Below are 17,633 nucleotides of genomic sequence, written 5' to 3'. Positions count from 1 at the left end.
AAATGCACCTTCAAGGTTCCCACAGCACTACCCATAAACCTCGATATAACGAACACGGACATAACGAATTATCGGTTATAATGAAGTAAATGAAGAATAGTCTTGTCATAGATACAGTGCTACAAATAAACGTTTATAACGAATTTTCGGATATAACCAAGTTATTTTCGTGGCAGATGTGACTGTTGTAATGAGGTTTGAGTGTAATACGTTTTCACGACCGATTTTTTCGGGACGACTTTATGCTCTAAAGTTCGATTTTTCGGACTGAATCACTCGTTTTGAGCCACACCGCTTGGTTTTGAAAGCCGCCATGTTGGATTTTCCGCTGGCTGAGTGAAGTTTGGCTTGGCTTCCAGTGGCTAATCGCGTATCCTCCAAGGTTGGCACTGCGCACAATTTTGTAGTTTCGGAGGCCATGCCCGCTCTCTATTGGATGGCGAAACGCTCTAGGGGACGCAACTTTTCTCTTTCAGTCAGCCTTATCGTCATCATTAGTACGCCGGTAGGGTTTTTTTTTTTTTTTTTCCAGCTGTCATTCCACACGTGGTCATCCTTGTGGTGTGTCAGGTGTGTGTGTGAGACGCTGTGCGCATCAGATTTTTCTCTGCCGTCGCGGTGGTTACGGCGCTTGGCTACTGACCTGAAACAGGTGGGTTCGATCGCGGCCGCGTTTAGATGGAGGCAAAATGCTGGAGGCTCGCGTACTGTCCGATGTCAAACCCTGCACCGCGTCATTGAATCCCATCAACCAGACGAGACGTGACGTGCATCTTTTTGTGACCGGCATCAAATTTTGCGTGCTTGGTGCCATGAAGCCACCAACTGTGCCGCTTGCATCGGTCGGCGGCAGCGATCGCCAACGCTCTGACGACGTTACTTTAGCTCGAATACAACCAAATCTGCTCGCCCCCAAGCGTAGCATGAAGTAGAGCATGACTTCAGATTTTTTAGGCTGCTCTAATTTAAGTAGACTTCATTTTAATGTATTAAACAACTTTTTAGTACTACTTTGCCGTCCCCGCCAGGTCCCCAAAATCGGTCAGCGACTATACTGCAGAGCGAACAGTAGCTGTCAAATTCAACAGTGCAGCGCGCCAGAACTATTAATTTAGGTCGTAATCGCATCGCTGGAGTCCCCCAAAATTGAATCAACATGAAAACAAAGTTTTCCTGGTGCTTTGCGACGACAGAAAACGACGGTCTCTTGGATGCCGAAAAGTAACCAAAAGACCACGGGCTGACTTGCACCATAGCGTTCCATGGGGTGCGCTGTGTGATTGGCAATGTGATTGCGTTATTCAGAATGCTTTTTTTTTCACCAGAATAAAGTTTTGCTTCACTAAATACATTGTGTTCTAACTTCATCGCAGTGGTAGGGTCATTAAGCTCAACTGCTTTAGCTATTCTTGAGTGGTCGCTTAGATCGAAATACCGCTTATAACGAATTTTTTTGCCGTCCCACTGACTTCGTTATAACGAGGGATTACTGTACTTAAAGAGGCCCTACAACACTTTTCACTGTTTCGGCATTATCAGAGAACGCTGCCAATTGGTAGTGAAGGCTCCCAAGAACACGCGAGCCGAACAATATAGCACAGCACATAGCCTGGAATTGGTAATTAATTCTCAAAGTCAGCTGGAAATAGTTTCCTCTTCTTTCTACAAATGATGCCAGATAACCAAATTTCATGCTACTGGCTACTTTGAGCATCGTGAGCTGCATAGGGCGGCCGCTGCATGCCTGCGTGCACGTTTGTGATCACAGAAACTTAAAGTAAACCGCGCCCGCTCAATGAAACAAAAAAGAGCTCAAGGTCATGACGTGCATGACTAACTTCTTTCCCCCGTGCCATCCCTCCCTGTATAGGTTCCATCGCGCTCGTCAGGACGAGAGAAGAGAGAAAGTAATTGCAGCGTGCGACAAATCTCTAACTCCCCTCATGCTTAACCGATTCTAAAAATTTTTGTGGCGGTCGAGTCGTGAGACAATAAACTCCTTTAGTGAAGCCATTGAATGGTTACTTAGAAAAATGTTGCAGGACCTTTAAACCTGGGTCAGCTTTCTTGCCTTAAAAAAAAAAAAAAAAAAAAAAAAAAAAAAAAAAAACTTACAGATAGAAATGTTTGTATGTGAGCCAAGAACATACAAAATTACTCTCATGCCATTTCATTGCGAGATTTGTAGACTAGATTAAAAAAAAAAAAAAAATACGCCAGAACTGAGGCTTCTGGCATAAAACAATAACCTCTGCAGGCACCATTCACAATCCGCGTTTCCCCCAAGTTTGGAACGACGGCGACATGCTGAAAGGTTTTTGCCATATGGCCACACACAACGCCCAAATCAATACAGTAAAGGTTTGTTAATTGGGCACTCGTTACTTTGGAAAACAGGATCATTTAAGGCTCATTCACACCTGCGACTTACACTTGTCACGCGACCATTTGCGACTGGCGACCCAAAAGCGACTCAAGACGACCGATGTTCACACCTGCGTGCGACCTACACCCATCGCAACTCAGTATTCACGTCTGCTCACATTGCTATTGGGCCGCAAAATAAGCTGACGCCCTGTTACTGTGCATCTGATTGGTTCAGACTCGGAGGTTTGTGCCTGCAGCCGCGCGACTGAAAAATCAAACAGCGAGTGACTGAGCCAAAGTAAAGCGGCCATTTGCGACTAACTTGGTTGCGCGACCGGTGTTAGTCGCAGGTGTGAACAAGCCTTTATTCTTGTTCTCTGGTCCTGGCAAGCATGTGCATTGTTTAAGGGGGGAGGTGGAGATCGAAGCTGAAATTCTTTATTTTTTGTAGTAGAACAATGAAATTTGGCATGCTTATTGGGAAGTGCTTTATGTCAAAGTGCCTCCTCCCCCCTTAACATGCACCTCAATCTAAGTACACGGGCCTCAAGCATTTCCGCCTTCATCGGAAATACGGCTTCGAATGCGGGATTCGAACCCGCAACCTGCGGGTCAGCAGTTGAGCACCACAACCAATAGACCACCGTGGTGGGTCTAGATCATATTTCAAGGGACCGCCATGAAGGACTTACAGATGCAGGGATTCACGTGCTGGAAGCAAGCCTTGGTGAGGTCGCCGAGCAGAGCAAATGAACTCTGCCGCACTTCAGGCATCAAGTCCTGCAACACACACACAAGAGGCAGATACGTAAAAATGCATGAACAGAATGCCCTCCCCCCCCACCATGCTAAGCAGCAGCAATTTTTCTCGCTACATTACTATCAAGAACAACGACAACACTCTGTGCCACACTGATTCTGTTGCAGCCACACACTGCCTGATGCATGCGGAAGGCGAGAACTTAGTCAAGAACCTCTTTATAACAAACACTGATATAGCGAATTATCATGTGTAGCAGCCTAAATACGAACTTTGGTTGGCCACACCTCATTTCAATTACATTAATTATTTGTATAACGAAACTGAAATCACGAGCGCCGCCGCAACATCGGCTGTAATGAAGAAATATTTCGTTCGCGTGAGGCTCAAAACTGGAAAGGCAGCATAAAAAGCAATATTATTATTGACCACGTTTAGTGCCACAATCATATATTTTTTTCTAAGTGTGATTGGAACACTGAAACTTTGGTTAAAAATATAGTCAGATCCTTCATCAAATAAATTTGAATGCAGGCCTTGTTTTGTCAAGAAAACCCTGCTCTGTTGTAATTCCACCATCTCATGTTTCGGTCTGCTTGGTTGGAAGTGCCACAAGGGGACACAGTTAAAGATTCCCTTGTTTATAGGGGTTTGAAGTTAAGGGTAATTCGTTTTTGTATCCAGGAATTTCACGCGAGGCGATTGTTAGTGCCACTTTCTGTTTGCACCGTTACAACGAATACCAGATACAACAAACTAACTTATAGTCCTCATGCTGCTATGTTATAGCAAGGTGCAAATGTAGTTGTTTCTATTCCCCCCCCCCCCCCCATAAATGGTACATTGACAAAAATTATTATTAGTCATAAAAATCAAACCAATTTTAACAATTTTACAAACAGTAAATATGAACTGCAACAATATCTCGGACTGCATAAAAGGCTAGTTTTGATAGTCTAGATACACAGGAGACAGCTAGGACGTTTAAAGCACAGCAATATGAAGTGGGTCTGGCTCAACAGAACGTGAGTAGCTGTATTAAGTAGTAGACGTACCTGCATGCACTGGTAGAGCAGCTGCATGATGTTGGAGGACATGACAAGGCTCTCCATGTGACCGTCCAGGCCTTCAGCCAGACCACTCAGAAGATCCAGGGCCACTATGACAAAGTCCTTGTCGGGGGCCTCAAACTGGTCGGGATGGGCCGCATTGGCCTGCATTTCATACACAAGCCTTTTCATACCCGTCTTCAGCAACAACCCTCCTACGGCAACCTATTCACACGCACACTTATCGCTTCACTTCAGACGACTTCAGTGGAAGCAAAAGCTTGTGGAGACCACTCACATGCAGTTTTAAAATTTTCAGATATCATTTAATAATAATCGTTGCGGTTTTACATCCAAAAACCATGACATGATTATGAGACGCTATGGTGGAGGGCTCCGGAAATTTACACCACCTGTAGTCCCTAAAAGTGCACCCAGATCGAAGCTTTCGAGCCTCTATCATTTTGCCTCCATCGAAATGCGGCCGCTGCTGCTGGGATTTTCTGATATCATTTATAAAGAAACGTGTAAGCTGAATTGTAGTCCATACCTATCAATGAATACTTATGGAGAAAATATAGACGCTGAAAATATGTTTCAAGAAGCAAAACAGATCAATCGAAGCGAACATGGCTGGACACTGCGTATAGTGGATTTGCCATCAGCGTGCCAAATTATTTGTCATATTTATATGAACGTAGGCTGATAATTAGGCTTCAATCGGGTACGAGTCTTATTTTATGTGCCATATTCCAAGGCCTTGCACTTTGACTTGCTGATTAGTTTGCCATCACATTATGATCTTCTACTCTCCTGACTAGCTGAGACGGTGGAGTGACCTCCACGGAAAGGAGTTAGTCCTGGGTTCTAATTTAGACATCAACTAGGGCAAATTTTTCAAAAATTTCTTCCTAGAAACCCACAATGGTTTATTTTGCGCCTCTGTGCTACGAGCAAAGGGACGACAGTTTCCATTTGCCCCTTTTATGCTGTTAAGGACACAACCACGAAGGTTTAGCAATGAATGACTGACTGGCTATTAGATTCTCATGTTCAGAAGCAACAACAGTGCAGCGGTAATTGAAGAGGAGAGCTCCAGGATAAATTTGGCTGCATGGGGGTTTTTGAATGTACATCTAAATATTAAATACACGGTCATCTCTGCTCAAAGAATAGATTTCTGCATGACAGACAGCAAATGTGTCCGAAATATGAATTTTTTATTTTTTAGTCTTTTCCATCCCTTATTTGGGCATAGACATTTCTCAATTTTCTACCCGTTTCGGGGTATGTCATACGTGAGGAAAAACGAAATACCCCAAAGACTCACCATGTTCTGATTTAGTGTCTGCTCCACCAGGGAAACGCACCTCCTGAACACAGGTTCGCAGTACGGCAGGAACCCGGACTGGAGGGCAGTGGCCACACTAGACAAGCACTGCGCGATTGCCCAAACAGTACACAATAGTCAACACTATAGAGTCCAGAGAGCTAACAGCAAGCACGCCACCATCATGCTGGCCTATGTGGTGAAAACTTGGGCAACCACAAGAACTGGATGTGCATTTTCTTTTTTAGGTACAGTGAAACCTCGGTGATACGATCACAGCTCATACGAATTTCGGGGTGATACGAATTTTTCGTTGGTCCCGGCCAAGGCCCATTGGTCTGCACTGTAATGGAATACGGCTGTTGCGAACTGATTTTCACCCAGCGACGTTTAATACGAACGTACGCTACCACCCAGGTATGAAGAGGTGGTGTCCGCGCTGTCGCAGAAGACGCGCCAAGCACGTGCGAGCGCGGAAACGCAAGCGTGGGCATGCGCGCCGCACCGCCGAATCGTCAGAATCACGGTGTAAGGAAAACATTTTTCTTACGGTCAGAATAAACCTTCAGAGACGCGTCACGGCCTCCGACATTGTGTGCGCGAATCTTTGAGGCTCTTATGTGCCTCCGTGTGCCTTCGCATTTAGATTACAGAGGATAATAGCGCCATGCTTTTTTTCCTAACGCGTCGACGCGGGCTACTGTCGTTGTACTGTGTTTACACGTGCTTGCCTCGTGCATCAGACATCCTATGAAAAGTGGTAGAGGACAGAAAGAAGGCGAGGACGGTCTTGGCGAAGGAGTCAGGCCTCACAATGTCGACATGCGCGACCGTTGAGGGCGCACTTGTGCGGGCACGGCCGTAAATTGCTCAAAAAAACATCCCCAACACCTCCGCGATAACAAAATCATAACACAGGACCGTGGTTCTGTAATTTTGGGGCCTTGAGCCATCGCGTCAAAGCACTTCTTTCCTTATTTTCGCAGCAGTACTCCGGTGTCATGCAAGAAAATATACTAAAATTTGGAAGGAGCTACTGCTGTCGCGGGTCACAACGCACCTGGTTCATTAATTAAATACGCGCATACGGGCCCGTATATTTACGAGTGCTGATATGATTGCCGACATCTAAAAACTTAATTGACAATCATTCAGGGTTCTTCCTGACGTTGCTGCGGCCCTGAAAAACAATAAATGAAAATGTACGCCAGCTTTCTTTTGTCGCATGCTAATTTTCCATGCTTTCTGGTGATACGAATTTCGGATGATACGAATATTTTTGGTGGTCCCGTGAGATTCGTATCACCGAGATTTCACTGTAATGACTTTTCCCAATGTGGTAATTATGAAAAAAAATGGAAACACTGTACCAGGGTGCCTCAACAAAGCTTGCATGTCTTTGGACGGTGATACAAGCAGTGAGTTCTTGCATCGCGCAGTGTGCAAAAGTAAATGTTATTGGCAGAGCTCCTGAGTTGCCTAAGCTTGCCTACCACGACATCATGTCAGACAGTACGATTCATAAGCAAATCAGAGCCAAAGAGAAGCTCAGTTTGAAGAATGTCATCATCACATGAAGACAGCAGTGGAATCAGATTTTAGAACTATTAAAAAAAAAAATGCAAAGAATGCAACAGGATCCAGGATGAATAATTACCTCTAGTAGAGGAAAGAGATCCTTATCGTCGTCCTTTAGGACATTCCACTTCTCGATTAACGGTGGCATCAGCAGGTTGATGTATTCCTGAAAAATGAGGAGATAACCAATCAGTGTTTCATTCTTTTCCCCCTATCCAATCAACTGTCAACCACTCGCACGCTACTGCAGAGCCATTAGCAAAGGTATCAGCCACTTCCTGTAATGATCAGTTGAGAAAATGCAATCAGTGCTTTAAAAAAAAAAAAAAGATCAGTATTATTGCTACACTCAAACCTCGTTATAACGAAGTTGAAGGGGAGCCGCAATTATTTCGTTATATCAATTATAACAGTTTACGGCAATGTATGCTCAGATGGGCGCACACCTATAAGCATGCAAAGAAGGAAATCGCCTCGCGGCCCGATGTACCGCTACGCGACCACGGATGCGACGGAAAATAAACAGAAGACAAATATTTCGCTTGCTCAAAACGCACAGTGGCTATTTTATTGTCCGCTAGACCTAACCGAAAAAAAGTCCGTGATGCTCCTTTGTTTCGGACATCGCAAGCGATGGATTTCCTTTTCAGCGGTGGCCACCGCGTTCATGCCATTCTCGCCGTCGTCATGGGCGCCGAAGAAACTGCGTAGGAGGTCGACTGCATTGAGCGCCTGCGACGACGTTGGCACAACGAACGTCTGTGCATGGGAAACCACGGCGTCTTCGTCGTCGCTTGCGTCGGTTCGTCCGGTGACATCTGCGACGATAGCATCGTCGGTCGGCTCCTCCGTAGTGACCGCGTCGGCATCAGCGTTAACATAATCGTAGAAAGAGTCATCTGCCGCAACAACATAGGCGTCACTGAGTGCCTTCCACGACGCTTCAACCATATTTTCATCCACGGCAGTCCCGTCACCTTCGGCACTAGTGGAGTCGCACGTGGCCACTTCGCACAAGGCATGCCTGAAACAGTTGCCTATTGTGCTAGCGGAAACGCTTGTCCACGCGGCTTGCAGCATTTCGATAGCCATGTACAAGTCCACTTTTGTTTCTCGCCGCAAACTCATGTTGAGGAGCACGCGATCAACCAAACGTTTGCGGTAGCCTGCCTTAAAAGACATAATTATCCCTTGATCAAGCGGCTGGATGAGGGAAGTACAGTTGGGCGACAAAAACAAAAGTTCAATATTGCGAAGTGCAACAGTTGTGTGGTGGGCTGTGCAATTGTCCAGTATTAAGCACACCTTGCGGTTCTGCTTACGCAGTTCCTCGTCCCAATTCTGCAGCCATTCCGCAAAGATGTCTCGTGTCATCCACGCTTTGCGATTTGAGACATATCGGACCTTCAGATTTTGCTTCCCTTTGAAGCATCGAGGTGATGCGCTTTTGCCGATCACGAACGACGGCATCTTCTCCGATCCATCCATGTTCGCGCAAAGCAGCACAGTAATTCTTTGCTTGCTGTGCTTGCCGCCGTGGCATAGCTCACCTCTGAGTGATAGAGTTTTGTTCGGGAGCATTTGAAAAAAGAGCCCAGTCTCATCGGCATTAAAAATGTCCTTACGGGCGTATTTTTCTTCCAAAGGTTGAAAACTTTCTTTCACCCACGCCGCTGCAGACTCGGCATCAACGGAACGAGACTCGCCCACTACTGTTCTGCCAACGATGTCATGTCTTTCCTTAAAGCGCTGTAGCCAGCCAGCACTGGCAACGAAATTATCGTGGCCCATTATGCAGGCAAAATCCCTTGCCTTCCTCTGCAAAATTTCGCCACTTACTGTCACATTCGCAGCTCTAGCATTTAAGAACCATTTGTAGACAGCATCTTCGACAGGCTTGAACGCCGCAGTTCGCAGCTTCTTGCGGCTGCCTTTCACACCGTGGGTAATGGCATTTGTAAGTGCCTCACGGCTGGCGAGAATGGTAGAAAATGTGCTCACCGCAATGCCGAAGTCTTGGGCCACCCGAGATTTCTTCGTCCCCGACTCGACAGCCTTTACAATGGCTACCTTTTGCTCTAACGATATAGTTTTTCGTTTGCGCTTTCCAGAGCCTTCATCCATGGCGACGTGACCGTACACAGGCGACCGCACTTAGCAGAGGTCCGTCGTCGAAAAGCATGTGTACTGTGGCACTGAACAAACACGCTGACAACACTCGCGCGACAAACCACGACTGCGCAGGAGGGAGCCAGGCCTGGCGCGAACCGGTGCTTGAAAGAGAAGGAAACTGGGGAAACCACCTTGCCCCGCTTCTCTCAGTCAGGTGGCCCGCCCGAGCGCTCGCTCCCGCTGGCTGGGCGAGGAGGATAGCGTTCACAGCTGCGCGTGGCGTGGCTGGTCGACGCGGGAGTTTTGAAAGAGCCGCGCCGAACGAGTGTCAAACTCCGCAGAAAACGATATACTTAACGCATTGTGGTCGGGTTTTTTTTCATTTTGATAGATTAATATAGTTCGTTATATCCATTTACCGGTCAATTTTACTTCGTTACAACGAGGTTTAATATGCATGGTTCTCAATGGAGTCTTCAAGGGGAATTTCATTTACTTCGTTATATCCATTATTTCGTTATATCCCGTTACGTTATAACGAGGTTTGAGTGTATTTGCATACGGTTGTCCTTGGGTATTTGTCGACTAGAAAGGGCCACACTGTTCACACCTGCGACTAACACCGGTTGCGCGACCATTTGCGACTGGCGAGCAAAAGAATTTTGCGACTGGCGAGCAAAAGGCACCTCAAGCCAACCGACATTCACACCTGCTCGCATATGGCTCGCATTGCTATTACCCCGTAAAACAAGCTGACACCCTGTTCTGCACATCTGATTGGTTCAGGGGTTTGCGACTGTAGTTGCAAAACTGAAAATTCGAGCAGCGAGCGACTAAGCCAAAATAGTCGCGTTGTGACCAAAACTGCCATTTGCAACCAACCATGTTGCGAATAACTTGGTCGCAGGTGTGAACGAGCCTTTACGCCAGTCTAATAGTCTTTCAAAGATCACAGGTCCAGAACAATGACTGTACATTATCGTCGACAGAGGAATGCCAATTTTCCTCCAGGCTCTCTTGCCCTACTCTGGCTTCTATTTCATCATGCAGGCCTCTGCGACATCTCGCATGCTTCCCACTTCAAGCCCTACAACTGTGACAAGCCATTTTAATAAGAGCAAGCACTGTGATGGTGCTATACTGGCCAGGGTAATAATGTCACAGGTATGGAAATGCCGCTCTGTGGAGGAAGATGACAAGGACGTCGATGCAGGGCTGAGTCTCGAGCTGCCCTCCTGGCATGAAAGCCTGCGTGCTCTGTGCAGTGTTAAGGGGAGATGCGGGTCGAAAAATAGCGATTTTTTCGGAAATTTTCACTTTTGAGATATTCCTTCTAAAATTATTTTTGGTCATTCAACTCTCATTTCCCCAAATATCAAGGCTAAATTCGAACGAGAAATCGGTGAAAAATCGATCTGCTTCAACCAAGGCAGCTCTCTAAATCACAAACTCGCGCATACAACGGCTATTTTTGAAAACCCGCCTCTCGGGAACTCGACGTCGGCCGCCATTGCGGTTTGTTCGGTGACGTAGATCAAGCCTTCTCCTAGTGTACAAGCGTCCCCCTAGTTTCGTATTTTGGCAGGAAAATAAAAAAAACAGCGGTTTCGAAGTCGGTTTTCAGCCAAGTTGCAGCCGCTCCGGGGTCACGTGGTACGCTACCGAGGCCGCCATTGGCTACATCTGATCGGCCCCGCTGGCGGCGCGCTTGCGACGATCAGCACTTGCCGTGCGTTTGTGTGTTTTTCGTAGTCCGCAATGGATCACTCGAAGAAACGCGACTTTCGAGCTCGGAAATTCGGAAGCAAGAACCAGTACCGAGGACGTCGTCGTAGGGCGAAGCGCAAAGCAACCGTAGAAGAATGCGAGTCACCGGCCGCTAGGCCTAATCAAGACAGCGTGGATACGGGGGCTTGCGGGAACTTCGACGAGATCGACGCCGCGATCAAGTTCGTCAGCGCATCCGAAAGAAAGATAGGACAGTTCGAAAATGAGAGGATGATGAGTGGTGGTGGGTCTGTGAGCGGTGTAATCTGCGACATCGGGGCTCTGACAGCGATGGTAAGCGGTGCCGTTTGTCCAACGTGCCGCACTACTGGACTCGTAGTCCGGGACGCCGCAAGCAAACGCAAGGGCCTCTCTGCGTTTCTCGAGCTGTACTGCGATAACAGTGAATGCCCAGCGTCAGTGCTTTCCGCCACGCATAGTTCACGGCGTGTTGTGCCAGAAGGAGATCCCATCGGTGCCAGTGAAGACCGGAGCTATCGAAGCGGCAGCTCGTTTGACAGCTTCGCCGTGAATGTGAAAGTAGTGGTGGCCGCGCGTGCGATAGGCATCGGACATTCTCAAGCGGCGAGAAGGAAGAACATATGGAGCTGGACGTTTTTAAGTGCTCTGGCTGTTTAAAGGGTGAATTGTTCTATGCTCTCAAAAAGTTTCATGCAAATCGCACTGTACATTGAAGAATACATGTATTTATAACTTTCAAATGCGTTTTTCTCAATTTCCATTTTGAGGCAATTTTCGCATGTTGTGCACAAACTTTCATGCACTTAAAATAGTCCTATCTTAATGAAATTTTGCACAGAGCTTTATCAGCCACTCTAGAATACAGATATCTATATAAAGTTGCAATATATGTAACAGATTTTTTGTTTCATTACTTGATATGCTGATAGGGGAGCTGTAAAGTATACGTTTGGCACTCTTGATTTTTTTTAAAAAAGGTAGCAAGTAAACCTCTCATTTGAGGTACTTTTCAGTATTGTACTGCTCATTTGCAGCAAAATGAGCCATATTGGGATTCTGTGCGAAAATTTTTAATAACCTTAAAAGTGTGCACAAAAAACCCTATATTTTCTTATCAAAGTTGTAGTAACTCTGGAACTACTATAGCTATCAGAAAATTAATTACAGTTTTGAAATCGGCAATGCAAGCTCTACTGATATCTAAAATTTCAAAGATCTAGGTCAAGAAATAAAAAAAAAACCTTTTTCGAGTAGCATCTCCCCTTAAGGGGGGACGCGGGTCTTAGAATAGTAAAAAATGGACAGAAAATCAGTTTTGAGAAAAACACATTTTAGGCATGTTTGCACCCCTAGGCAGCTGCCCTCAAAATATTATCGCCGATTTCGCCCGGGAAATGGGTTAAAACTTATTTTTAAGACGGCACGGGAGCCGCAAAATGCATCTCAACAGGCAAAACTTGTTCAAACTTCCCGCGCGCGCCGCGGGCGCAGCAGCTGGCTGATTGCTGCCATCTTTGGCTTGTTTTGAAGCTTATTTTCTTTGTGTACATTTTGCGGCATTTCAAAATGGCGTCGCTGTGATAGAACGGCTGCTATCGGGCGCTTTTCCGAAGGGTGGTTGTAGAACACTCATTGGCCAGAGCGCGCGCGCGAGGCGAGCCCCTTCTCTCGCGCAACCCGAGGCGGCCATTTTGTTTTTGTATTTTTGTTCTGAGCTCGCATCTGCCGTGTTGCTGGTGTCATGCTCGTGAGTAACGGTGTGTTGTTACAAGTGTCATCTTCCTCTGCTTACGCTCGCGTTCGTGCGGCCCGTGTAAAGTAGACGCGCCAAGCGTACGAGGGCGCGATGCCGAAACTACTTGTCGCTACCGGAGCGTCGAGTCTACGAGAACCGCCCGGTTCCCCTTGGTCAAGCTGCAGCCATCGGATCAGTAGGCAACGCTTCAGTGGCATTGGAAACTGCATTCGAATGGCATACTATGCGGGACTGCCGAGTGCACGGGCGACGGGAGGAGTGCTTGGCATTGCAGCGCGCAACGAAGCAGCGGAAGTTCAAGCGTTGGATGTTGGTGAACGGCGGCAAGGAAAATGGCACAGAATTTATCCGCGTGGACTTATCCGTGATAAAAACGTTTTTTGGGCTTGTGCTTCGTTCCGAGTTCGGCTCAAGCAGTGACCTTTTTCAAGGCAGAGTGTATAGGCAGCTTTCAAAGCCTGTGCTTCATTATCGTAGGTGCGACTCGCGCGAGAAGCGTTTCTCGTAGAAGGTAGCTGGTGATAGTGGTGCTAAGATAATTAATGTCATTTGAAGTTAAATGCATTAAATTAGGGCCACAAATACTGTCCGACAAGGGTGCAACGGTGAGCAACACCGGAATTGCAGAGACGCCGTGTTACACTTTGGGAAATTGATTTGTGCTCCACAGCTGTGAGAAGGTTAAAAACTGACATTGGAAGTTGCAAAAGGAGCACTTATACAGTAGTGACACCAAGCACAGACTTTCAAAATGACACAAACTAGCAGGGGACCCTGAGTACAGCCCTTGCCTGCCGTTGAGCCAAGTGCTGCTGCTGGACAGTAACTTATTTTTGGTTTAATAAATAACCCACATGCTTTTTAGACTTAATCTCTCTGTCTGTTTTATTTGCCTGTTGCAAAGCCACATTCATAGACAAATTTTGTATTTCTTTAGCTTGCAAGGAATTGGTACAGACCTATGAATTGCTAAAGATGGAGTTTATCACTCTGGTACTGGGTGCACTATGTGGCTTTATAAGATGATTTTGCCAGTACATTGGCAGGTCATGGTCACATATTTGGTACGGCTGTTCTCGTGAAGGAGAAAGCTATCAAATGATATAACTACTAGTGATGTGGTTGCACTTCCACAAAAGTTACAGTTGTCTGAAACTTCAAATGCGTTTTACTCAGTTTGATATTTTTGCTCAATGCACTCAGCCTTACGGGGTTTTTTTCCATGTTGTTGCTGAGTAAAAATCACAAATTTGGTATCATTTTACTCGTATTGAAGCGATCTGGGGGGTGATGCTATTTGCATTACTCTAGCACCATTTTACAAATTTTAATTAAAGATACTAATGAGAGTGAATCAGAAAAAATAACCACCAGTCAATGTTCACCTGTTTTCTGACCTTCACAGTGCTCTCAAGTGAATAAAAATAGCATCAGCCCCTACAGCATGATCTGGGCATTGGGCCCATGCACTTACATATTGGTTTTAGTAGGTCGAAATTGCCTAAAAGCCCCGTAAGAAGCAGGCACTAATTATTCTTTCGAACCTCGAGATCTTTTGAACTAGTGCAGCTATTAAAAAACTAATTACAGATTTAAAATCAGCATAAAAAACTGGTCAAGACAGTGAAGTTTGGTTCATATTGACTCAAAAATAAAGAAAAAATTTTAGGACCCACGTCCCCCCTTAACTTGTCCAGTGCTAACCGGCTGCACTGCCAAATAAATACTCTCCGTAAAAATATGTCTGTAGGACAGAATTGCGCCAAGAGTGTGCAGTTATTCTTTTTTAAAGCAGCACACCTCACTGCAAGAGAAGCCATGAAGCTAGACTTCATCGAAGTACAGGCATAAGGTCACGAAGGATACGGTTCTTACAGGTTTGTTGAGATGATGTCCGACAGAGTCCGCCAGGGTCCCTATGGCATCGTACAGTATTAGAAGGTTCTTGTGCTGCAGAAACATAAAAAAAAAACCTCTGTCAACAAAGGCGCACACACACTTTTATTACACACCACGAAGCAGATAAAGCACAAGCCAGTGCAAGAGAATCGGAAAGAGTCACACTCTCATTTAATATGACGACCTAGGTAAAAAGAGGGGGGGGAGAGAGAGAGTGCAATATACAGTAAAAGCTCGTTAATTCGGATTTCTAGGGACCGGAAAAAATGTCCGAATTAACCGAATGTCCGAATTATCGAATGGTCGAAATAAACACAATAAATGCACTAGTTTTTTCAACATACCTTTACTTAACAAAGTAATCGCGGATGCTTGTCTGTTTTCGAGCAGATATTCGCGCGGACACAATTTTTCTGAGCCCTTCAAGGTGCTCAGCAGCTCGCATGATGTCTGCAGTGTCCGCAAGTTTCACCCGTCATCCACGCTTTTCGGTTGGCACGGTAATCCACAGGAAGATTGTTGATGTTCTTAAAGCAGCATGGCTTTCGAACCTTTCCGATAACGAGAAGCAGCAAGCGCTCTGTTCCCGTCACGTTGGTGCCTAAAAGTACGGTTACTCGTTCCTTGCTTCTTTTGCCGCCGATACAAGGATCCCCTTTCATCACTCTTCATCACTTCTTGTCGGGAGAGCCCATTATTCAGAGCATGCAAAATTTCTACTTTGGTGGTGAAGTCCTTGGCCTTGTACTTGGGCTGCTTCGCCGGCTTTGCCATCGGCGTGGAGTGCGGTCACACGAGAAGTCAGCACAAAAGCACCAGCAACGATCAAGCTAAAGGAGCCGTAGTGAAACGTTCCTCGATAAATCGGCGATCAACGATGCAGCACACCAACGGGAACAAAGCAACAAAACCCACACGCGAAAAAAAGGCGTTCAAGCAGTCTCAATCCAAGCCAAGTCGATAATTGATGTCCATGGCGATGCTGCGTTTGAGCTTCACTTTTGTTCCGAATTGTTCTTTTTTCGTTTTCGAGCCTCGCCAGCGGCCCGAAAGTCGCCGAATTATCCGATTTGCGGTCAAATCTGTCAGAAATAACGAGCGCCCAGTCTCATAGAGTGATGCGTATATTTACAGGGACCAGATGACGTGTCCGAATTAACCGATTTTCCGAATTAACGAGAGTCGAATTAACGAGCTTTTACTGTACTAGAATTTCATTGATGTGAGGGTTGTCTTTTCTTCTGTAGCTGTCTGCAGTGCAGAAGAAAACAAGTAGCGTGTGATTTATGTCCAGGGAAGACTTCCTGAGAGGTGTACACACAGAAAAGTACACAACACTAATCTAAAAAGTAGAAGTGACATGAGCGGAATGCACAATCTAAGAAATGACATCCAAATAGGGTGTTTTAAGTGATCTGCAAAGTGGCTCCATCAGTAGGCGGTCACAGAAATTTAATGTTCGCACATTTTGTAGGGAACTGGCATATGACCTGTCAATGTCTTCGAATAGAATAACTGCTCCGTATCTTAGAACTAAAAATTATTTACAGTCGCCAACTGTTTATTCGGACGGTGAAAATTTGGACATGCTCGTTTATTCGGACACCTTCACGGCACTGCCACTCGTCCCATTGAAGTAATGTAAACTAATGATAAATTCGGACGCTCCACAGTGTGCTGTTCGATTTTTCGGACTTCAGCTGGCTGATCGAGTGTGACGCTGAACGCCATGACAAGCTGTCAGCAATGTTTACCATATTTTTGCTAGGTTGCTAGCACTGAAGTGTTGCACTGGCTATAGCTGGAGATTCCACTCCATGTACTTCCGATTTTTTTCTTTCAATTTTCAGTAGTTGCAAGTGGGAGGGTCGACCTATATTCCGGTTTTTATGGTATCCCGCAACAAATTACGTAGTGCACAAGAATTCCTTCCAGTCAAGTACCACATACATTTTTTTGCTGAATGTGGATACATAGAAATGTTGCTGCAGCCTCTGTGGTGCTGCCGCCTACACAAGAAATGGAACATAAAGCAGACACACACCCTCCCCTTCTATCCCCTCCACTCAATCAACTAGAGGGCTGAAATGCAAAAGGCTGTTGGTTTATGGGATTTAAAGGCCAACTCCGGCGATTTTTCGAAGTCGATGGATCTCAATGAAGTTCGCTGGGTACGTTCCTTTGCACGTTTCCGTCATTTATGCCAAATTACGGGCTTGAGACATGCGCAGATTGTTTGCAAATCAATTTTAAAGATTGTCTGCAAACGCCCTCCTGGCTTCCCACAATTATTGGCAACATTGCGTCTGTGACGTCAGTATTGGTAAGGCAGCGGAAGTGACGCAGCCGAGGGCACCGCTAACTTCGGCGCTTCGGCCGCTACAGCGAGCGTCTGCTGTGCACAAGGCGACAGACAGCGTTGGTTTGGCCGGCGCTTCGCTGGTCGTCCCGGCTGTCACAGTTTTCATACTCCGCGCCGGCGTCACCGGCATGCCTTGCACGACTTCCGGTTCGTTCATAACAACGTCTACGTCATACGTAGACAGCACACTCGGTTGGGTTTTGGTTTCGGTGTTGCGCTTTTTTGCTTATTTAAAGTTATTCTCCAATTTGCCGAGTATTTCTGCTATCGGGCCCGTAACAGGAGCGTCTCAGGAACATAAAAGCATCATTACTTCGACATGGCCAAAAAATCGCCGGAGTTGGCCTTTAATGTCCCAAAGCGACTGGGACAATGAGATGAGCTGTAGTAGAGGGCTCCGGGTAATTTCGACTACCTCTTTGAAGGCACACTAAAGAGAAAAACAATTTTTTTTATATTAGTAAATTACTCTTTCACAATTCTAAGATCACCATGCTTGCCGTGAGAAGACGTACAAAAAGAAAAAGCGGGTGGCGATGCCACATGGAAATCCCCGCACCAAACGTTGCGACGTCATATCTTGGCAGCATCTACTAGGTCCTACATACAGTAGACTCTCAATAAACGAAAATCTCTTAAATGAAATTGCTGCTTAAATGGAACAGCTGCCT

The 17,633-nt window shown here is 46.0% G+C and overlaps 1 protein-coding gene across 7 annotated transcripts in view; it reads right to left on the bottom strand.

Moving 5' to 3' along the window:
* Positions 1-14,651, bottom strand: part of LOC119404464 (transportin-1) — a gene marked incomplete at its 5' end in the record, with an annotated part of 65,046 nt that extends 50,395 nt beyond the window's left edge. For all 7 annotated transcript variants that reach the window (XR_007417414.1, XR_007417413.1, XR_007417415.1 and 4 more), the window contains 5 exon segments: positions 3,060-3,147; positions 4,183-4,341; positions 5,507-5,614; positions 7,164-7,250; positions 14,577-14,651. Coding sequence is in view for 3 of the 7 variants with exons in the window: in XM_049418872.1 (XP_049274829.1) it covers positions 3,060-3,147; positions 4,183-4,341; positions 5,507-5,614; positions 7,164-7,250; positions 14,577-14,651 (517 nt within the window).
* Between the last annotated feature and the right edge of the window lie 2,982 nt (positions 14,652-17,633).

This window comes from Rhipicephalus sanguineus, chromosome 9 (genome assembly GCF_013339695.2).
Source record: "Rhipicephalus sanguineus isolate Rsan-2018 chromosome 9, BIME_Rsan_1.4, whole genome shotgun sequence".
Taxonomy (NCBI): Eukaryota; Metazoa; Arthropoda; class Arachnida; order Ixodida; family Ixodidae; genus Rhipicephalus; species Rhipicephalus sanguineus.
The sequence above is the reverse complement of the archived record's forward strand: the minus strand, read 5'-3'. Positions and strand labels throughout refer to the sequence as shown.